Below are 24305 nucleotides of genomic sequence, written 5' to 3'. Positions count from 1 at the left end.
AGTGGAACCATAAAATATAGTTGTAGAGTTGCAAAGTTCTAGGGTAGGATCAATAGGGAAAATGGTGGAGGCTTAACAATTAAAGGGGTTGTCACATGAAGACAACCCCTTTTCATATGTCCTGTTAGGGCATATGGACGATATAGAGGGGGTCCTCTGAATCTCTTTCTATCAGCCTGAGCAGGGAGCTGCCAAAAAAGAGTGGGTCTCTCTCTGGCAGACCCAGCTCATCCATGATAACATGGTCGCCCATTTATATGAATGTATGGCCAGTCGCTGTTTCCCCGGTGATAACAGCTTATCCCGTGGGTTCCTGAAACCAGACCCACATTAATAAAGTGATCGATGGGCCGAATTTTATCTAAAAAGGGTTATGTAATGAGACCAAATTTTACTGCTGTTTAGCTAAAATTACCAATCTCTTACCATATTTCGTAGCTGTTGAAGAAGCTGTAAAACATCAAGAAGTTTTTCCTCGACTAGGGATAGACGAACTCTTTCTGTCTCCAGCATCTGAAGGTCTATCCTAAGCAGCTCAATCTCCTCAACTTTCCTTTCCAGTTCATCAAAGAAAGGTCCCTTAATCTAGCAAAATGGAAAGAAAAATAATAAGATTTAAGTACACAGCGGAAACATGCTGTAAACGCACAGCTAAAAGGCTAAAGCTGGCCATACATATTAGATAGCCATCGGCTGAACTAGTGGCTATCTTCCCCAACACCCCATAAACATACATGCTCTCCCAAGGGGACACAAGCACAATGTAAACCAACATGCTCAATCCTTGTTTTCCCCGGCATCTGCTATAGTGGGATTCCTTCAAAATTGGTGGGATCCACAAACATTTATCTAATGTGTATTGTCAGCTTAAGATTTTAATGAATGAGCACAAAAGATGGGCCAATAGGTCTGTATCTTCTGAAAGTATTCTGATATTGCTCAGTGAATCACAATGTAAATGAATCATTACATAACCCGCATTAAATCAATGGCTGTTCACCAATGCAAATTTAAGCCAGCAGTGCTCCAGAGCGGAGAACAATTCTTGACCTGGCTCTATGTTCTAGCTCATAGACGGGTATCCGATCTTGGGTACCAAAAGTATTAGCTCAAAAACCTCCGTACTGAAAATTTAATACTATAATATTAATTTTTCAAGTGGGCGGGGGCAAGGAAAACTATTATAGTTGAGCAATTTTTTAAGCTGAGTGATTTCTTTTGGATCCGAAGGAAAGAGATAAATCCAGAGAGTAAGGTATTTCAGGTCGATAGGATGCTTTCAGATTGTATGCCTTTCAGAAAGGATGAAGGAATTTTTAGATACAAGTCGTGGTCGTCATAATTGCAAATAATTCAGATTATCCAACTGATATTGAGCAGATACAGTGATGATTTATACAATTGATCAGAAAATTTTACCGGATCTACTAACAAAATATTTTTCATCATTAAGTATTCTCACTACAATTTTAGTGTTTAATAGCAATCATCCTTTAACTTCCCACTACGTCAATGTCAATGTCAAAACTAGATACATAGGAAATTATTATCGCATTCATCGTGTTATCAAGGGTTTTATGTGAATACTACAGGACAGTTGGGTAAATGTCTTTCCATTAAAAATAAATATTTTTTTCCTTCATAGAACTAAATTGCCACCTGCTAATGACCACCCGTCTATGTTTTTAACACATCCCATGTTAGGAGTAAAAAATAAATAAGCATTGTCCGAGCATCTAGTTAGATGTAGATTTTAGTGACACCTTCTGTCATCCGCTGTGGATGGATTACCAGTTACCTCGGCCTCCTAATTACCTCTTCCATCAGCACTTCTAGATCCCTCATTTCCTGCTCTTTAACTGTCAGCTCTTCAGTCAGTCTAGATATCCTTTCGACCAATAACGCAGGACCATCCTTGGGATCAATAACATTGGTGCCAACAATATCAGTCAGGAGCTTCCTTAACCTCCTGTCCTCGCACCTGAGAGAATAAAGTCCCATACGAATATAATGATCTAACACGCTTTACATTATTTTTTATTATTGAATTTAAACGGCTATTGGGTAAAATGATATGCATAATACAGTCATCATACAAGTACATTCTAAAAAGATATTGTGGGTATATTGTACATCTTCAGGTTGCAGGGAGTAGATGTTATTTTTGTATAGCAACAGATACTGGTAATAAATGGAAATTATCATATTCTGAAATATGGTTAAAATGCATTCTAATGTTATAATATAGTTATACCATATTTTTATGTAAAATAAAATCCCTTTATAAATTTTTACATGATAGTTTGAAAAATAACTCTACAATTTCTGTATATAAAAGAAAACCCTAGACAAAATATTGATTTCCTATGCTAATTCTCAAATGGACAACAAGGTCTTGCACATTATTGAAGCATCTCTGCTGGAAATTTTTTATAATTTCTGGGGAGTTCAGCTAATAAGTATTAAAGGATACCTCTAATGATGATGACAGCTGCGTCTTCCGCCAGAAGTTTAAAAGTGACAGCGGGAGACACGGCTGGGAGAGTAGGCGGTCCATTGAAATAGTGCTAAGTTGCCTAGGCAACCGGACCACTCATTTTTCCAGCAGCCTTTCCCGATGTTCCTTTTATACTTCTAGCACGAGATGCGGCCAGCTTTATCTTTGCAGGTACGCTTTAAACTCCTAACCGTCTCTTGTCCATATTCACTAGGGCAGACCTAGTTCCTTTCATGAGGACATACGTCACGTGTTTTGTTTTCCCTTCCTCTGGATTAACACTGAAAACAATGGCCCACATTTATTAATGCTGTCCAATTTTAGACAGAATAAGCTTAGGTATTTAGGCACAAAATGCGCCAAATTTATCAGTGGTGCATGCTGCATGATAATTTTGGCTCATCTTGAATGACCTGTTAGACACTATTTTCTTATGCCACTTTTAATTTGGCTTATTTGCGGCAAAATAATTTCGTGCCAGTTTTTTGGTGCATTTTTGGTGCACATGGGCGCATTTTAAGTCACACACCCTTTCCGGACAGTCATGCCCCTTTTGATCTCTCAACTCAATTACTGTGCATTGATTGATGAATTTAATACATATTGTATTAATTGATTAATTTTGGTACCCTAGCGGGACTCCGTTTTTCTTCCGGAGTTTCCTTTGTTCCCTCCCTACTTCTTCCCTGTGATTGGCCCCTTCTGACATTGTCATGTATATATATGTAGGATGTTTTACCTATCTTTTATTGTATATTTATGGCCTGATGAAGACGCATGTCCTGCGTCGAAACGCGTAGCCTGTTTCTCAATTCATTCATTAAACAAAACTAGTACAGCAGCGCCTAGCATATTTGGTCCTATTTTTTCCTCTCTTTGACTTCATACCTGGCGGTAAATTTCCGTTTACCGGCTTTTGGACCTGGGCAGCAGCTGTACCTTGGATCTGTCTACTCACACCCTCTTCACGTATCCCTACAGCGGTGATCTGCATGGAGGCTTGACCTATACCTTTTAACAGCATTGTGCCTGGTCAGCATAACCCCTCTAGATGAGCATAATTTGCCCTAGTTTTCGTGTCTTATGACCCGTGGATAATTGCACTATGTGGCGCCGTGTGTTTTTTTTCTCCTCTTCCAGTATACCTTTTAATCTGAGGCATGGCCCCTTTTCAGAACACTTTTAAAAAGTGTCTAGTAAGGTGCAACATCAAAACAGTGCCAAAATGTGGAAATTTTTCGACACTGTATGGACGCAGACACAGTAGTACATCTGCCCCACTATGTTGAGCTTGATGGACTTGTGTCTACAGTCTTACTATGCAACTGATGTGCCTTGATCTGTGTAACACAAAGATAGCCGTGTGAATCATCTGATTTCTAGCATTTTAGATGGCATACCCGCTTGCACGGCATGAGATGTTGGATAAAAGCCCTTGCATTGCATTTGCTGGGTTTCCTGCCCACTTGTCCTCCTCTTCATCAGATGCTGCTTGTCCTTCCACGGAGCGGAATATCTGGTCTTCTGCTACAATAACACATATTTTGGTTATATACATATTGTCATTATATATTGCCATGTTGCAATTAGCCAATAAAACCAATAGACTGCACTGTAGTTTATAGTCATAAAGCAAAGTAACCCATGGGGTAGATATCATTCATTTTGACTATCCCCACAGACAAAAATAGATATGAGGCTTGAGAGCTGACAGGCATTGATACATTTGTGTATATTTTAATGCTTAAAAATGTTATAGGTGCACGTACAGTATAGATGGATATTGATGTATTTGAAATCACTATCGATAGAGTTTTGGTTTAGTGGTCTGCACCCAAGTACGTAATTACATACATTACCAATTCAACAGAAATCAGTCAAATCACTTTGGGAAATAATGAATATAGCAGCTAAGTGTCTATGAGCTAGAGCTGATTTGCGCTATAATTGACGCCAGTTTCTCACGTAAGTTATAGTAAATTTCTCAAGCCATGGAAGGCCAGTTTCCCTTCTGTTGGCTGAGCGCCATAAATGACTCAAAAGTTGCAATTTATTGTGCATATTGCAACTTTTGAGACATCTGCACATTTTCTAATAGATTCTCCTTTATCTATTGCTCTGAGGTATCACGGTAGCTCACTGTGCCCAATTCAAAAAGTATATATGCCCCACACTTAAAGGGGTTGTATAGGATTGTAAAAAAAAAGGTCTGATTTTTTCCGCCAAAACATTGCCCCTCTTGTTCATAGGCTGTGCCTGGTTAGCAGATTTTTCCTGTATTTTTCCCATTTATTGAATTGGTTTGTTACATCAATATGACATCAATAAGATACTAACGTTCTTGCATTTTAACACAGATTCAACAGTAAGTAGTGTACTGCAGGTATGGAAAGTGCCACCTACCATTGTGATCAGCATGTATATCTTCAGTAGGTGATCTGGGTTCGGTTTTGACAAGTGAATGATATGGCCTCCAGGTTCTGACCTTTTGGTCTGGTTTTATCATGATTTCTTCTGACCTGGAATAAGGTGAACAATTAAGAAACCAATGACAACATACTGTGACATATTCATCCGATACCTACATTATTGTCTGTGCCATAGATAGAATAATGATACATGAGCAGGGCCAGACTGGCCATCTGGCAGTTATGGCAAATGGCAGAAGAGCCGGTGAACAATGAGCCGCCTGCTGGCTGCCCAAACAATCTGTGTCGGTGGGCTACTGCCTCTCTGGGGGGCCGGCGGCGCCACTGAAACTAGCCGCCGCCACCACCCCCTCCTGCATTAATTGTACCTGCCTTACAATGACACTGATTGCCAGGGCAGAATGACTTCCCTGCCAATCAGCGCCTTTGAACGATGCTAGTGGCGTGATGACGTCATCGCGCTGCTTCCGTTGTTGAAAGGCGCTGATTGACGGGGCAAGTCATTCTGCCCTACCAATCAGAAAAGAGCAGGCCTGCATTGACACAGGACGTCGTGGGAACGGGTTTCAAGGTATGTAAAGTTGTTTTTTTTTCTACTTAAAAGTGTGAGTGGCATTATCTATGGGGGGGCTATATGTGGGACACTATCTACAGGGGAGGCTATATGTGGGGCAGAGTCTACAGGAAGGCTATATGTGGGACACTAAAGGGGGGCTATATGTGGGTCACTATCTACAGGGGGGCATATGTGGGGCACAATCTACAGGGGAGGCTATATGTGGGTCACTATCTACAGGGGGGCATATGTGGGACACAATATACAAGGGGGCTATATATGGGACACCATCTATAGGAGGGCTATATGTGGGACACAATATACAGGGGGGCTATATGTGGGACACAATATATAGGGGGCTATATGTGGTACACTATCTACAGGGGGGCTATATGTGGGACACAATATACAGGGGTGCTATATGTGAGGCGCTATCTACAGGGGGGCTATATGTGGGACACTATCTACAGGGGAGGCTATATGTGTGGAGAACACTCTACAGGAGAGGCTATATGTGGGGCACTATCTACAGGGGGGCAATATGTGGGGCACTATCTACAGGGGGGCATATGTGGGACACAATATACATGGGGGCTATATATGGGGCACCATCTACAGGAGGGCTATATGTGGGACACAATATACAGGGGGCCTATATCTGGAACACTATCTACAGAGGGGGCTATATGTGGGGCACTATCTACAGGGGGTTTTATGGGGGGCACTATCTACAGGGGGCTCTATGGAGGCACTATCTACGGGGAGCACTGTGTGTGGGGGACACAGTGTATGGTGCTATTATAATCAGGGACACAGTGTATGGCACTATTATAATCTGGGACACAGTGTATGGTGCTTTTATAATCGGGGACACAGTGTATGGCACTATTATATTTAGGTGCGTAGTGTGTGGCATCATGAGAATTGTATCTTCGTTTATAGGTGCAGAAATGTTTGAATAGTGAGAAGCTGAAGACATCTGAGCGGCAAACAGCAGAAATGGAAATGGGCCATGACCGGGAGAAGTCGTCATAGAGGTCTGGACTAGATAGAGAAGAAAAGAGAAAAAGAACAACTAGAATCTGAGATCGTCACCGGTGAGTCACTTAATATAAATGTTTATTCTGCCTCTAATCAGTACTGTAGTCACTGTATGATTTGCCACGAGATGATGGGTGGTATGATTTTTTTTTTGTGAAACAGCATTTCCAGCATATCCTTACCATTGTTCGGTCCATGCTGGGAGCTGTAGTTTTATGCCGTACAAACCTATACGACAGGGGTTTCACGAAATTGAGCTGTATTTGTGATGGTGCTGTATTTATGTACTGAGCTTGGTTCTGGTGTTGTATATATGTACTGATATTTGTTCTGGTGCTGTATATATGTACTGAGCTTGGTTCTGGTGTTGTATATATGTACTGAGCTTTGTTCTGGTGCTGAATTTATGTACTGAGCTTTGTTCTGGTGCTGTATTTATGTACTGAGCTTTGTTCTGGTGCTGTATATATGTACTGTGCTTGGGTCTGGTGTTGTATATATGTACTGAGCTTGGTTTTGGGGCTGTATATATGAAGTTGATTCTGGAGCTGTATATATGTATTGGGCTTGGTTCTGGCGCCGTATATGTCAGAACTTGGTTCTGGAGCTGTAATTATATAGAATATATTTATAATAACAAAATTACAGGGCAGATGGAATTGTTTCATTGTGTATTTAATGGGAACCTGTCAAGTAATTTTAACCCCTTGAACCGCCACCATGCAGTAATACATGACCTCACAATATTTCCAAATATTCCCCTGTATGTTGTTTTCAGAAGCAGGAAATTCTATCAAATCAACTTTTAAAACGGTATACACTATATGCTAATTGCTCATTAAACGGTCATGGGGCGGTGCCGCTATCCTGAAGAGTCACATAGTCCTGCCTCCAAACCCAACTTTCCATGCTTGTTTGACATCCCTCTAGCTGTTCTAGATCACTACCAGTCTCCTCCAACTTTCTTGGCTGCGCCATTGCCTTGTACTACTTGGGCACACATCGTGCAGCGAGGTGTACTATGCCCGGCTGCACCGCGCATGCCAGTACAAGGCAACGGCGCATCCGCAAGAGTTGGAGAAGGCTGCTAGTGATGTAGAACAACCAGGGGATGTCAATCAAAATCTGGGGGGCGCCATTTCAATTTTCGCCTAAGGCAGCAGAAAAGCTAGAATCGGCTCTGCGGATAGTGGTGAACACAAGCACCGACATTACAAAATCTATTGCCTCCTGGTGTTTAAAACCAAATTTTTCCGAGATTTATTGCTGTGTACTCTTCAATGATGAGAAGGAGCACTGCAGAAATTAGGTGTAGTGCTTGTTGGCCGAGCCACAGCTAATCAGCTCTAGACTTGTTTTCTGCACTGATGCCTCGCTCTTTAGCGCACATCTCTGGCGCCGCAGAGAAAAAGGAAAATCAGTACCAATCAGCGATGGGTTTGCTCTTTCTACTGCCCCCTGAGCACAGCTTCAGTCTGGCTGCCGAGGAGAAGGAGACTCCAGCCCCTGCCAGGTATTTTGCTCATGGCTGTAGCGCCAGCAGGTTTATTTCTTTATCTGCTTCAGCTTCATGTAAGCTGCAAGCAGCCTTCTACAATGAGGGAGGTAGGGGGGCATAAGGGAGTGTAAGGGACATGGGTGATGCACACAGTATCTTCAAGCAACATTCTTGTGGGAGGGAAGGGGGTCCAGATACTGTTGATAGGAGGAGCTATAGAGTTAAAAGGGTGAGCATCAGGTTATGGTTAATTTGAGCCACAGATGGGAGGAGCTTTGTAAAAGGGGTGTTGCTTCATGGGCACATGGACAGGGCTTAGTGGTGGAGGGGGCATCTCAGGTATAAATGCCTATGTACTGCCAGCATCCTGCATGCCAGTGCCCAAGAATCAGCAGTCTACAAAAGAAAGCAGGTAAATATAGCCATGTGAGTGAAGTGTTTGATTGATTTTTGTAGTGTGACTGGTTGATGTAGTGTTAACAGTGTATGTCAATTGTATGAGTGAAATATGCAATTTGTGTGAGTTTTGTGTCTTCCTCTAATGTATTAGTGGCATTCATGTTGTTTTCAATGTGAGTGTGAGTGGTATGTGTGGTATAGGTCTAGTGTGTAAGTGTTATGTGAGGTATGTGTTTAGCATTTGTAGGGTGTGTGCGGTATGTGTCTAGTGTGTGGTAAGCATCTAGTATGTGAGTGGTGTGTGCAGTATCTGTGCCAGGTGTGAGTAGTGCGTGTCCAACATGTGTCCTTGGTGTAAGTAGACAGCGTGCGGCATATGTCTTAGGTGTGAGTGGCTAGAGTGGAGGATATATCCTAGGTCTGAGTGGTGTGCGTGCGCATGTGTGCTAGGTGTGAGTGGTCCGTGTGCGGCATATGTCCTAGGTGTGAGTGGGGGATGTGTTCTAGGTGTAAGTGATGTGCGCTCGCATGTGTCCTTAAGTGTGCGCACGAGTCATAAGTGTGAGTGGTGTGCGTGCGTGCACATGAGTGCACATGAGTCACTTGTGTGAATGGTGTGCGTGCGTATGTGTCCTAGGTGTGAGTGATGTGTGTGTGCGCATGTTTCCTAGATGTGAGTGATGTGAGTGCGCATGTGTCCTAAGTGTGAGTGGCACGAATGCAGCATGTGTCCAGCTTGTGGGTTGCATCGGTGCGTCATGTGTCCAGCATGTGAGTGTGTGTGTGTATATGGCTGAATATAAAATTGAAATCATACTATTTAGTTACAGTATGGTGATATTTTAGCATTGTATAGGTGTATAATTTTCAATCTTTATATATCAGTATTAGGCCATGATCACGCAATCAAGTCCCCGATTCCACCCCTAAATCCCTTTCAAATCCACTAACATTCCGAATCCATTACAAGTGAATGGGCTATTTTTTACCCCATTCATATCCAGGGGAAATAAGTCTGCTTTAATTTTTTTCCACTCCGCCAAAAAAAATCCTCTAGAATAATGAGCATGTTCATTATTCTCGTGGAAAAGCAGTGGATTCCTTGGCGTTGGAGCTATCAGGAACTATTCCTCTTTTCATTTACACCTAATTTAATAAATCTTCCAATGTCTTGTATAGCTGAAAGATGGTTCCATGTACTCCAGCCCAACACTGGCGGCTGCGTATGGCCTGCTGTAGGCCTGTGTGCTTAAAAATGCCAGGGCTGATTTTAAGTCCCAGTCTGGCCCTGTACATGTGGATAAAGGTATCAAAACGGGGAAGGAACGTGATCCCCATAAGTAAGTTGGGGGTACAGAACATTGGGCTCAGTCTTAGTTAACACTAAAACCAGATCTTACTCAAGTGTGTGCACTGGCCGTTAAGGCCGGACGCGAGCGCGCGCGCATGCGCACACTACGGGAACCTGTGCAGCGATGCGGAAGTGAGTGCCGGCGTCTCTCAGGAGGGAGGCCATGGCCGCGGCCATCGGGGGCAGGTAAGAACAACGGTCCGTGGCTGTGGACGTTACATTTACGGCTCAGTCTACTATTATACTATTTCTCATTCTTTTATTTTGTAATATCTCCTTAGCAGACTGCTCCCCTAACCTATTCCAGACTCCCCTCCCAAGGAAAGAATAATCTCCTCAACAGAAGAATGCCTTATAATATCTGTATCCATTTTGACTAGCAAAAACTCCGGAATGAGGCCTCCAACGTAGATGTGAACAGGGCCTTAAAAAATGAGTTTTTATTTATTAGATAAAAATATTGGAAAGTGAAGCATTGGCAAAGATTTAGCCTTTAAAGAGGCTCTGCCACCAGATTTTGCAACCCCTATCTGCTATTGCAGCAGATAGGCGCTGCAATGTAGATTACAGTAACGTTTTTATTTTAAAAAAACGAGCATTTTTGGCCAAGTTATGACCATTTTTGTAGTTATGCAAATGAGGCTTGCAAAAGTCCAAGTGGGTGTGTTTAAAAGTAAAAGTCCAAGTGGGCGTGTATTATGTGCGTACATCGGGGCGTTTTTAATACTTTCACTAGCTGGGCGCTCTGATGAGAAGTAACATCCTCTTCTCTTCAGAACGCCCAGCTTGTGACAGTGCAGATCTGTGACGTCACTCACAGGTCCTGCATCGTGACGGCCACATCGGCACCAGAGGCTACAGTTGATTCTGCAGCAGCATCAGCGTTTGCAGGTAAGTCGATTACGACACGATTACGAGCACGGCCGGGCGCTGGCAGCCACGGACAGCCATCCGCATTTTCGGCGGCCTGTGGTCCCATACAAAGTATGGGAGCACGGTCCGTAAAAAGCAAAAGATAGGACATATCCTATCTTTGCGGAGGCTTTCTACGGCCCAGACACCTTAACGCAAATATACGGGAAGGTGTCCGTGGTCAATAGAAGTGAATTAATTCGTAATTGCAGACCATTACGGACAAATTCTAGTCGTGTGCATGTGGCCTTAGACATGAAGAAAACATGGAAAAAAAACACGCAGATGCTTTCTAAATATGGCACACATGCATGCGCCATACCTATGTCAAATAATTGTGACAGTTTATACAAATGTGGCCCACTGATTATTCATTTTATAACATCTGGAATACGAAACATGGACTCCTAACTATTTTTTCATCCACAAAAATGAAAACTATTCATTATTATAAAATGCTTCTAAAGTCAGAAGACAGGACTCCGACAACAGAAAGTTCATTGCTTGGCCATGTCTCAATGACCTGACAATACTGATTTTGCATTGCTACGAAGAAGCAATGGGTAAACATGGGGACAAAATATCTTTAAAATATCTTTAATCTAACAGCTGCTGCAAGTTTGTAAAAGATCAGTCAAAATCTGACATAAATCCCTGCATCTGGAGACACCTCCCATACCGAGGAGAGAAGATTAAATTTGCCTTGGTAGAGAGAATATAAAGTTGTGTAGAAAACAAATGATTCATTTAATTTATCGTCTTCATTAACTTGACACCTGTTCAACAATTTTATAGTCAGTAACAAGGTGCCAAATATAATCATTACAGGACAACACAAGTGCATAATGCACGGACAGACCGCGGAGTGTCATCTGCATGTGCGGGACGTGCTCACAGTAATAAGTAGATTAGCACGGTCCGTAAATGCAAAAAATAGGACATGTCTTATTTTTTGCGGCTCATTTCCACAGCCCGGACACACACCCGTAAATATAAAGGAAGGTGTCCATGACTGATAGAAATTAATGTGTCAGTATTTTATCCGCAATTACGGATCCGTAATTGTGGATAAAAACTACGGTCGTGTGCATGAGGCCCTCAGACAAAGATCAGGGTAGACAGTGAAGGAACTGCCGAAGAACCAGAGAATTAATTCTGTCTGGTAGGGAATGGGGGATTGTAGGATGGGGGATAGGTTTCTATGGCGATCTTTAAACACAACTCATTTATTCCGCTTCCATTGTGTTCAGGAAAATAGTGGCTGGATCTGTAGGAATCTGCAGTCGAAATCAATATGTGCAAAAATTCAGGGTGATAATAGATTGGATTTAATTAAGAAATCAGACCCAATGTTTATATTCTTTATTATGTGTTTTCTTTTAAAAGGAGAGGCATTCTAAAGCTAATTTTATAAAATTCTATCTTAAAAAAAGTCTGTATTAAATTGTTAAAAAGGCTCCTCTTCCACTGCACCACCTTCTTGAAGTCCACACTAAGTCAGTCAGTATGTGATGCATAACAGGCATAAATACAGGGTACAGATATTGCAGGTGCACCCGTGCCCTAGTGACTGAGGGGAGGAATCACTGATGTTGCTTAGATATACGGTGGATTCACCTATTTATTTATTTTGATCTTTTAAAGGCTATGTACACCTTTGAAATCATTTATTTATTTATTTTTAAAGTGTGATTGGTGCAACTTTTAAAATACTTTAAAGATCTGTAAACAGCAGCTATATTGTACGCTAAGACCTGAATCCATCAGGTCCGGGGGACTGTTGGGTTCAGTGAAAACGTGTCCTGCGTGTCTCTTACACGAAAGATCCACCTTTAATCTATCACATCTAAGTTATGAACTTAGATGTGATCGATATTAGCTCGATCCTGCGTTTCAGAGACATGCAGGACCCGCTGTTATTGAACCCGTCAGTCGTGCGGACCTGACAGATAACAGATACAGGTTTCAGCGCTAGATACCGCTGCTCTGTGTACAGGATACCAAGCAGTTGTATCTCAAAAAGGAAAAGTAATTTTTAATAAAAAGTATTTTGAAAGTTGCACCAATCACACAAAAAAAAGAACTATTTCAAAGGTGGACATAGCCTTTAAATGCATTGTGAGTATCTCAGCTGCACACTTTCATGTGTTACTATGTATGCTTGCTGAATGTGTGTGGGCTCATTCCAACACAGTCATGCAGAAAGCGTATTGAATACATGATCACTTTGACATGATCGACCCCACAACCCCATTTGTATTAGCCTTTGAAAAATATTTCAAGCAACATTTCAATAGGTGACTTTCCCATTCTACATATTCTCCACCTCACCAGTTTTCTTTAACATGGCAATTTCTTAAACCTGTAGAAATTCCAAATTTCTTCAGATCTCAGGTGTTAAAATAATTGTACATGTTATAAAGATCTTGATATTGTATAGGAGTACCATTAAAAATATATAGAATACTTTATAAAACTCAAGGATGGGTATCTGCTAACTTTAACTGGCCATCTGCATGTTCCAAATTTGGCACCATGGTAAGATTGGCAATAACTAAACGGAGGACTTGAATTGAAAGAATTCTGTTGTCTTCACTCTAAACTTCTGCATGGAAGTATAGATGTATTGCAGGATTCCATGATCGCACCCTTTTAAATAGTGGCTGCTGTAAGGTCGCGGAGGAAAAGGGAGAATAGAGCTAGCAGGCAGAAGTGGAGTCAGAGTACGTTGATGAATTTAGAACTGGAAAATGGACCAGAACCACAAACAACATTGAAGCAAGGTGAAAGAGAGTCTTCACGCGAAGCCATGTATCAAATTGAAGTAAACTGCTGGAGCAGAAGTGAAAAGAGAAAAAGAACTGGAAACTTATCAAAGGTAAGGAATCTCAATCAGAATAATAGCAGGACAGGCTGGAGCAAAGGTCTCCAATGGACACACGTAGGGCCGGGTAAATCATTCTATAATCTATATTCTGCCCATTATTTTTTTTGCTACTTTGCTTGCTTTTATGCCCAGCGGTTTTGTACAGGTTAATATTATGTTGCCACCCATAATATAAAAGTCACAGCACTTGATGCTGCTTTCTTCTGGGGAACCACTGACCAGGTTCTAAGGAATCCTGGTTGGGGAACACTGGACTAGAGACATGAACAGAGCTAATAATCCGGAAAGAAGAACAGTTGTACAGTAATTAAAATACCCCAGAAATTATGTCATCAGTGGGAAGGAGCAGGTACGGGGGCGAGATGTGTTACAATGCAGATTGCCCGATGCAGCCACCAGAGGTGGGTGGGTAAAACTGCATTGCCGGTAAATCTTTTGGCATTCATCTTCTTGAGAAGCTGATACCTTAACTATGATCAGCAGGACTCTACTTCTTCTAATAGAAAATACACTGTATACCCTATGAGAGTTTTAAGAGCCAGGTCTTAGTGAAACCACAGTCTATTTCCCATTATCCCAGTAACTGCATTTTTAATATCAAATAAAACATCAAAAATTATAGAATAATTATGTCTAACCTGTAGGCAGTCTTACACTATGAGCATGGCAGACAAGTCATTTCACTGACCGAATTAGCAAATCCATTACTGCCAGCAATTGGGTGCTGTGATAAATGCAGATGAAATTATATTTTTCTTTGATCATTTATTAGATCAGAAACTAACAAGAGATCTACTGCAGAGAACATGAAAAGATCTCATTCCTGGATATCCCGCTATTGCGAGTAAACAGTCATACTGATGTCATTAAAGTAAAGTATTCTTCTGTATGCACTGTATTACAGCTCACAGTGGGCGGCTACTGAATCATAAGTTATCCTTCCACAAATTAAATAAACATCAACCTGAATTATGCATTTTAATACAAAGCAGAAAGAATCATTATAAATATAATCCTGTGGTTTCCATTATGGAAATTATTGTTTTGGAACTGGGATCTAATATACATTAGAAACTCTGAAGGGCTTGTCCGAGATTAGAAGAAAAGATCACTTGAATGGGGCTTAGCTGCAATACCAGACACAGCCCATGGACAGAAGTGGCACTGTTTCTGGGAAAATAGTAGACAACCTCTTTAACCCTTTCCAGTCCTGCGGTGTAATAGTGCGTCACAGTTGACAGTTAGTTAACGCGAGCCACCATAATATTACGATGCTGTGATGGCCCCTGCTCAGCTGCTGAACCGGCACCATCACTTGCGGGTGTCAGCTGTAATATGCAGTCAACACACCACTCTAAGAGCCGGGAACCGAGATAACTCTTATCCCAGCAATTTAACTCTTAGATGACACAGTTAATGCGGACCACGGCACCTCAGTGGTTAGACAGATGGAGGGGACCCCCTCTGTCACCATATTGGCACCGCACTATCCTGGGGTGCCGATTGGTTGCTAAGGAGGCCAGGGATCCCCTGGTCTGCTATACACAGAAGACTATTAACTTTCAAAAAAGCGTATTAAAAAGTTTTGGAAAAATATAAAATTCTACGGAAAAAAAACGAGTGTCCTTTTTCCCATAAAAAGTTCACATTTTTTGAAAAAGTGTAAAAAAAAAGAAAACAACTAAAAATATTGATATTATTCATAACAACCCGTGCAATAAAATAAACACAATATTTAACCCACACGGTGAATGCCGTAAAAAGAAGACTCAAAAACTATGCCAAAATTGCTATTTATTTTTTAACAACCCGCACCCGAAATAAGGGAATAAAAACTGAAAAAAAATAATAGTAGGTACCCCAAAATGGTACCATCGAAAACTATAAGGCTGTGTTCACATCACCATTCGTTTCCGCTGAGGGAAAGTCAAAACGGAAAGTCAAACGGAAACCTCAGCTTCCGTTTCGCTCACCATTGAACACAATGGTGACTAAAACCTAGCTAATGGTTTTCGTCTGTCACCGTTGTGACAGGGTTCCGGCATTTTTACGGAATCGATAGCGCAGTCGACTGCGCTATTAATTCTGTCCAAAACAATATTTGCTGAAGGGTTAACCCGACGGAAACTTCATACGGAACCCCTCAGTGAAAACGAACGGTGATGCGAACAGGCCCTAACTTGTCCCACAAAAAACAAGTCCACCTCAAGCTCTTTTGACATAAAAATAAAAATGTTAGAAGTCTTTGAACGTGGCAACACAAAGTAAATATTTACTAAAAAAAAATGTTTTTATTGCACAAAAGTAGAAAAACATAAAAAAAAACTATATGCATTTAGTATCAATGAAATGGTAGCGACCCACAGGACTAAGTTATCATGACCTTTATACCGCACGGTGAACTCTGTAAAAACAAAACCCCAAAAACTATGGAATTGCTTTTTTTTTCTACCCCCCCCCCAAAAAAAGTTAATAAAAGCTATACAGTACATTATATGTACCCCAAAATGGTGCCATTAAAAAAAAAATAGATCTTGTCTTGAAATAAACCAGCTTTAATATGGCTACTTTGATAGACCAGCCATCAGCGGGCCTTCTATATGAGACAACCCTTTAAGGTGGCTCCAAAAGGTGGGGGTTTACTTGAACAACGTGTTATTACAATAAGACCTTAGTTTGGGAGCCCATTGTTACAGACTAAAGTGAACCGTTGTAGTACAGATGGAGCCGTCTTTACCTTGATTTTTAACGCATTAAATAAACAATGGCTAGATCTCTTATCTTGACTTTTTCAATGAAATTTCAATGACTTTTGTGTGATATCACGCTGCAGCAAGTTATCAGAATCAAGTCAAAGATGGCTACATCTGTATGTTTAATGCAGTGTAAATCATTGCAGCCAGCATTAATGATATTTTGCATTATCACAGCCTGTTGTTTGACAGTGGTATGGATCAAATGTGAGGACTGTGATGTTGGCATTGTATAAAGATTAACGCAAAGAAAAACAAGGAAAAAAAGCTCCTTGGGGAACAAATCAAATTTTTGCATTGATAGATTTATAGTTGCAGGATGTCATGGGCAACATTGTTCTTTTCTTTAGGCCCCATGCCCGAAATCACAGCCCCCGATTGCCGCCGACGGCCGCCGCATTTTCAGGCCGAGCTCCCATACAGAGTATGGCAGCACAGCCTGTAAAACACGAAAAAACTGACATGCTCCATAATTCCCGGCACTGTTCTACGGCACGGACACCCATCCATAGCGATACGGAAAGGTGTCCGCGGTCAATAGAACTGAATGGGGCCGTAATTAATTAAAAATGCAATGGCATACAATGGGTCACTGCGTATGTGGGATGTTAACCTGAAGTCGACACTCATCTGCCACACTTCACACACTGTTCAATTAATGATACGCGCTTAACAGGGAAATTAATGGACCAACCTGCGCAGAACTGACCAGATAAGTGCAAAATTCTAGCACTCGCACAAAACTTCTACACACGTAGTTACTTGGTTCATTGCTCCTCTTTTACTGATGACTTTATATTAATTAATAGGCTGCAAAATTACTTGGAATTGAATACATTCATATGCATCAGATGAATTACATATGAAAAGATTAATTATTTTAAATATAATTCCATGGCAACAAACTTTATTACAATGAAAAATATAGGCACTTGTGCCAGAGGCAGACACAGATAACTAAGGGCCCCTGTGCAAACACACTAAGCGCCAGCAAATCTGCAACTTCTCGTACTTAAAATGTGTAATGTCACTAAATGTAAATGTAACATCCCTTGTGATCTAGGGCAGCGAAGGAATTTTCAGTTGCATCCCTAGCTGTCTAATGAAATTAAGGGGGGAATGATAACATCCCTGGGGGTCTAGAGTAGTAAAGGAGTTAATAATTACAACCCTGGTGGTCTAGGGCATTAAAGGGGTTTCTGTGAAGTGGTTATCTACCTGTACTGAAGGCTAAAGGACGCTTCTTGCTCATCCATTTGCTAGTTTAGACTGCTCAGACGTACGGATACCGCATCATCAGCTATCCGCAAGGAGATAGTGGCAGGGAGAGAAGCAGGATACTTGTTTTATAAGCCCATGTACCCAGAGATGTCCCCGTCTGCCCTCTGGGCCCCTGTGCAGCTGAACAGGCTACACCGGCTATATGTCCGCCCATGACTTGCTCTAGTCTTCCTTCTGTATTAGCTGCCTTGGAACTAATAACTATCCCTTATAGTTAAAGATATATAAATAACCCCCACTGTTGGAGTATACCAATATATGATCACTTGATTGATCACTTCCATGTCTAAAGCCTCACTAAATCTGCTGACATTCCACATCTAAAGCACATGAATGTGTTTTGTGTAACCCCATTCACATGAAGAAAAAAATAAAATAAAAATAATGTGGAATAATGAACATGCTGCAGATTTTAAAATCTGCAAAGGCTGCGGAAAAGCTGTGGATTAGCCTACTAGTAAATATGTGGCAGAAATCCGGGTTTCAGTCTCTGATTTTTGCAGCGGATGAAAAATCCACATTAGATTTGCTTATGGCAAATCTGACACTTGTGAACATGGCAAAAATGTAGTGCCACCTGCAATATAATCACACTGACGAGGAGGTGACGAATGCTTCGATGACCTTGATCGCTGTAACTAGAAACCATCATTTAATAATTAACACATTCTGCTCAATGAAGCAGCAACCAGAGCAAGGCATTTGCACTGGCCATGTCCGGAGGAGGATCTCAGGATATATTAGATATCAATCGAAAAATATTAATATGTGTCAGATATGGTTAAAGAGCTCTATATATATTTGCCCCTCCCCTGCGAATTATGTCTTGCAGGCCTGAAATCACATCTGCCTTTAGACCTTCTGAATTCCAATCTGTCGCCTCAATATGCCACCCTAGGTAAGGGTAGAATATTACACTGACAGGTCCGTACTCCCATTAGCAAAAATGGCAGAAAACAATATTGTGCCATATGGCTATTAGGAGCGTACAAAGAATAAACCGGCCTCAGTTATGTGTAATAGGAGAATGGACCTGTCCCTGTAATATTATGGCTATATCTAGGACAGAATTTGAGGTGACAGATCCACTTTAACAATCATTCCTCAAGTGTTCTTGTGCCATGACAAGAATGCAGGAGTTAGTGGATCATTCATAAAGTGGATCACAGTCCTAGTGACAGCATAAATGACTCTTTTGTGAACTAAATGAGCGTTTTCATCAATAGGAGCTCGAACCTTTTGTGTAGTAGTTGTAGTAAAGCATTAAAAAATTTACTTTGTACCATAAAACAGTTAATTGGCTATGACTATTGTATATATTTGTGATGCAGAACAAACAGAAGTCATCACTGAGGTGGCAGAAGACGTCACAATAATCCGGAACATTGACGTAATTTTAGTGGGTTTTACTGGACATTTTAAATTAGCCCAATAACCCAAAAAAGTATGTCCTACTTGAGGTAAGACTTGCTTCTTGCAAGTTCCTACACAAGCGACTTTCTATACACTTTCAGCCATCAATGATGTAAAACAGAAAAAAAAATATAAGGGAAAAATATCCCATATTCCCGTTTTACCATTGGGCACTCTGGACTCTTAATATCTTGAGTACTTGCTGTGTCTTGACAAGGTACCAAATCCCGTTTACACCAAGGCAAAGTCGATGCAGCCGTGAAAAATTAACAGGGTTGTGCAGGATTTTAATTTTTTTTATAAGACCAGTAAAGTTAATAAAATAAAAAAAATAAAAAAAATCACCTGTTTAATCCCCTGCCGCTCCAGCATTGCCGCTCCGGTGGTCCCTTACCAGTCTTTGTTGACTTGTCCTGCAGTGATGATGTGCCGTTTATGTACATAACAGACACAGCCAATCTCTTGCCTGAGCAATCTCGTAGCGTTCATGCGAGCATCACCACTGAGGCCAGTGATTTGCTGCAATGGTTACGTAAATTAATGGCATATCATTGCTGCAGGGAAGTCAACAAAGACCTTTTTCTACTACATTTCTCTGCAGCAGCTGGCTGCAGATTTCCATATTAAAGGAATTGTCTGTTATGAGACAACCCTTTTAATCAAATATTTTTTTATATTAGTTACACATAATATGCACGTCCTATAAAATCAATCACTCTGGGTTTACATGAAGAGCCGTAATCTTACATCACATTTTCTTTCCCCATAGGTGTTTTTCGTTCTTACATTGCAAAATTACAAACTTTAGTATCTGGATGAATGTGACATTTAACCTTTTTCTTAAATTTATGCATTTAGTAATTATGTTCTCAATGGCGTTTTCAGAATCTGCTGGTAATGACCCCATGATAAATTAATTTGCCTGGAGTTTTTAATGTCAACCAATTAACCAATTAAGGATACGGAGAGTAGTGATTAATGGAACACATTAATCACTGTAAGCTGCAAGGCGTTTATTTTACTAAAGCTGGAAAACACAGATCCTATAATCCTGCAGAGTAATTTTAAAGTGTATCTTTCGTTTATGTAAACTTTTAAAGTCAACCAGATTCTACCTTGCTAAGCCAGCTATATAGTCCATTAGGGTCTTTGCCAGCTCTAATAAACAGAGATCCCAGTTTCCCAGACATTAAAAATTCTAAGAGCTGCCTTCTCATCTCCACAAAGAGTCCTGATACATGTCGAATGCCTGAAAACTGTTGTGTCCACGGGCATGGCACACTGTACTCACCGGCAGCCGCGACCCCGGGACACTGAATGCCTGTCAGCATCTCCATTTCATGAGACGCCAACACACGCGGCTGTACTTTCCTGCCTCTAGGGTCCCCAGCCTTAAAGGGCCAGTGCACGCACCAACAAAGTGCGCCCTTCCACTCCTTGCCTGAGCGTTGTTGTTGTATTCTCATGTTAGTCTAAGAAAATGGTCCCTAAGTTGTATCCTGCTCCCAGTGTTCCTGTATCCTGCTTCCTGTATGCTGTAACTGTGTTCCAGAAGAGGCTGGACGCAGCTGCAGGCTTGAGGGAAGCCGACATGACCGTCCTGGTAGGGAAAGGGTTAATGTTAAGAGGTGAGGGAAAGGTGAAGGAGCTGAAGGAGGGACGGGGAGGAGCTAGGGGGGACGGGGGGGCCGTTACTGCGCTTCCCGCTGTTTCTCGGCATTGAGCCGGAAGCAGCGGGAGGAGTAATACACAAGAAGCAAAGCTCCCCGTTGCCCGGCTTTTTAGTATGGCAGAGGCCCTGATTTTAGAGCGGCTGCGTGCCGCTGCTGTGCACCACGGTCCCGGATGGCTGGAGGAGACCGTGGCTGCATTAACGCGGATCCCGGACGCCGTTTCGCCACGTCGGGCACGGCGTTCGGGGTCTGTTGTAAGGGACAGGCTCCCCTCCCCCGGCCCCCCTACGAGCATGGCTATGGCGGCGGGGGGGGGAGTCGGCAACAACCGCTCCTGCGCTGGGCAGGCAGAGAGCGGTAGCAGGGGTGACGGCGATGCAGGCTGTGTCGACCCGTCCCTCTCGGCGGTCCCGACCTCCAGAGCGCCTGAGTCCGGAGGTAGTCCCGCGGACACGGCGTCGCAGAGGGAGCCCGATCCCGGACGCTGCAGGCCAGGCAGCTGGGAGGACCGCCCCTTCCCAGGCCCTGCGTCCTGGCAGGAATCCCAGGCCGCGACGGGGTCCGGCGGTAAGCAGGGAGTCGCAGGCCGGGCTCCCTGTCACCCCTCCCCCATCAGATGGAAGATGTCGAGAGCAAGGTACGGCCGCCCCGCATGGTGATGTTCCGGCCAGGGGGCAGGCTTCGTCAGGATCGTCTAGACGGACGACTAGATCTGCAGCGACGTCGAGGCAACAGGTCCGGTCGGAAGTCTGGGTCCCGGCGGTCGGGCGGCAGGTTGCCGGCCCATCGGTCAGCGCGTCCTCATCCCCTTTCCGAAGAGGTCGTTGGGAGGGACAGTCGTCGGCGAGAGAAGAACTGGAGGAAGGTGAACTGGACGTCTATCGTCGAGGTCAGGATGGTCCGGCTGACGGGAACACAGCGCCTGTGCAGCCCGGTGAGTGTATAACTCCATTATTGTCTTATCCAGCGATTTTTATGTCGGGTGTCGGCGGGGGGGCTGCTAGCATAGCATCGGGGGCCGGTAGTGGCGCGGGCGGACGCGACGGAGCGGGTTTGGCAGATTTAGTGGGTTGCTTACGGGAGCTGGTGGGGCGCCTGGATAGGGCCGCGGCGCCGGTAGTAACGGAAGTGTCCCCTGCGGTAGTTTGGGAAGGCCCCAGGGAAGTGGGATCGTTGCAGGCGCGTCCTGTGGTGGCGGTTAGAGAGGCGGTCGCGGTGTCGGTGCAGACTGAGGCACAGAAGGACGGCGATCGAGTGCGCATGGACGATCGTGCTCGGGGGGAGGTGTATGTTTGTTTTGAGGGTCCGTTGGGGGCGCATTTAAAGCAGGAGGTGCGTGATCGGATCTGGAAAGATGAATATGTTGAAATTTTTTCTCTCTTGCCGCTGGCTAAATTCAATTTGGATAAGAGCAAGCGGGATGAGAGTAAAAAGGACGAGGAGGAACGGCGGCGGTATAGGCTTATCCCGCAGACGTTCGTTAATTGGTCGCAGGCGTTCGCCATATTGGCTAGTGTGATAGGGGAAAAGGCGCCGGAAAATTGTTCGGCGTTATTTTGTTATTTTGATGCTATTGGGGAGGCTCATAGGGCGTATGGGGGTCAGGCGTGGCTGCGATATGATGAGCAATTCCGTCAGCGGAAGGCGGTTCGGCCGGCGATTCGGTGGGACCAGAAGGATATTGCTCTCTGGTTACGGGTTACGGCTCCGGTTAGGCAGCCCTTTCCCGGGAGCGGTGGCCAGGGAGGCCAGACTAGTCAGAGTGGACCAAGCGGCGGGGGAAAGGCGGGGTTTTGCTGGCAATTCAATGAAGGCCAGTGCAAGTTCGGGGCCACGTGCAAGTTCAAGCACGTGTGCTCCGAGTGTAATGGGGCATCACACGGGGCGGCAAAATGTCTGCGGAAAAAGAGGTCCGGGAACTAGCACGGGGCTGGTCAAGGGGGTGTCGCCGGTGAGGGTGGAAAGGATGGCCCCTTATCTAAATGAGTATCCGGATAGGGCGGCAGCTAAGTTGCTTTATGAAGGGTTTAGTGTTGGTTTTGTTATTCCTCCGCCTCCTTATGAGGTTCCGGTTACGCGGAGAAATTTAAAATCGGCTTACTTGCATGCGGAAGTCGTGTCGGAAAAGTTGTTAAAAGAAGTTTCGTTGGGGCGCATGTCGGGGCCATTTGTGGAGTCGCCGGTGAAAGATTTAGTTGTGTCCCCTTTGGGTATTGTCCCTAAACGCGAGCCCGGAAAGTTTCGTTTGATTCAACATTTATCGTATCCCAAAGGTTCGTCGGTAAATGACGGGATTGATCACGAGTTGTGTTCCGTAGTTTATACCTCATTCGATAAGGCGGTGGGGTTAGTGCGGGCTGCGGGTCCGGGGGCGCTGCTAGCAAAAACCGACATCGAGGCGGCGTTCAGGTTGTTGCCGGTGCATCCAGAAAGCCAACGGCTGTTGGGTTGTTTTTGGAATGGGGCCTTTTACGTGGATCGGTGCCTTCCGATGGGGTGTTCTCTTTCTTGTGCATACTTCGAGGCGTTTAGTAGCTTCGTGGAGTGGGTAACGAGGGGAGTATCCGGGGTCGATTCGTTGATCCATTACTTAGATGATTTTTTGTGCGTTGGCCCGGGGGGTTCGCCGGTTTGCGGTAACTTGCTTCATGCCCTGCAGAAGGTGGCGAGGGATTTTGGGATCCCTTTGGCGCCGGAAAAAACGGAGGGCCCGGTAGCGACGATTTGTTTCTTGGGAATCGAAATTGACTCGGTGGCAATGGAGTGTCGGCTCCCGGCGGATAAGTTGGGTGCTTTGAGGCTGGAGGTGCGACGGGCTTGTAGAAGGAAGAAAATGTCGCTGAGGGAGCTTCAGTCGCTGCTGGGGAAGTTGAATTTCGCCTGCCGGATTATGCCGATGGGGAGGGTGTTTGGTAGAAGGTTGGCGGCGGCAACGGCGGGAGTGCGGGCGCCGCATCATTTTGTGAGGCTCAAGGAGGAGCACCGAGCTGATCTTCAGGTTTGGGATGACTTCTTGGGCCAGTACAATGGTCGCTCGCTATGGATGGCCCCAGCGCAGGATACGAGTGATCTGAATATTTTCACGGATGCGGCTGGGGCGGGTGGCTTTGGAGCTTACGGGGGAGGTCCGTGGTGTGCAGGTCAATGGCCGGCTAGCTGGGTGTCCAGTGGATTGACGCGGAATCTGGCCCTGCTCGAGCTGTTTCCCATCGTGGTGGCGGCTACCATTTGGGGGGACAGGCTCAGGGATAAGAAGGTCCGTTTTTACTGCGACAACATGGGGGTGGTGCTTGCCATTAATAACATCACGGCGTCCTCTCCTCCGGTAGTTCAATTGTTGCGACATTTAGTGTTGGTGTGTTTGTCGCTGAACGCGTGGGTGGTGGCGGTGCATGTCCCGGGTGTACGGAATTGTGTTGCTGATGCTCTTTCTCGCTCGCAGTGGGACCGGTTTCGGCAATTGGCCCCGGGAGCGGAACGTCTCGGTTTGGCGTGTCCGGATCATCTATGGGATCTGGTATCGGTCCCGTAGAGCAGCTGTTACAAAGGTCTTTGGCGCGCACGACGTGGAGGGCTTATGCTGCTTGTTGGAGGCAGTGGGAGGAGTGGGTAAGA

The 24305-nt window shown here is 43.9% G+C and overlaps 1 protein-coding gene across 1 annotated transcript in view; it reads right to left on the bottom strand.

The window, feature by feature from the left end:
• Positions 1–24305, bottom strand: part of EFCC1 (EF-hand and coiled-coil domain containing 1) — a 103257-nt gene that overhangs the window by 5378 nt on the left and 73574 nt on the right. Inside the window, exons 3-6 of the mRNA XM_075833828.1 lie at positions 4901–5016; positions 3898–4024; positions 1816–1981; positions 427–585 (exon numbers count right to left, since the gene is read on the bottom strand). Of these exons, the coding sequence (XP_075689943.1) occupies positions 427–585; positions 1816–1981; positions 3898–4024; positions 4901–5016 (568 nt within the window). The remainder of the gene's footprint in view (positions 1–426; positions 586–1815; positions 1982–3897; positions 4025–4900; positions 5017–24305) is intronic.

This window comes from Rhinoderma darwinii, chromosome 7 (assembly GCF_050947455.1).
Source record: "Rhinoderma darwinii isolate aRhiDar2 chromosome 7, aRhiDar2.hap1, whole genome shotgun sequence".
NCBI lineage: Eukaryota > Metazoa > Chordata > Amphibia > Anura > Rhinodermatidae > Rhinoderma > Rhinoderma darwinii.
The sequence above is the reverse complement of the archived record's forward strand: the minus strand, read 5'-3'. Positions and strand labels throughout refer to the sequence as shown.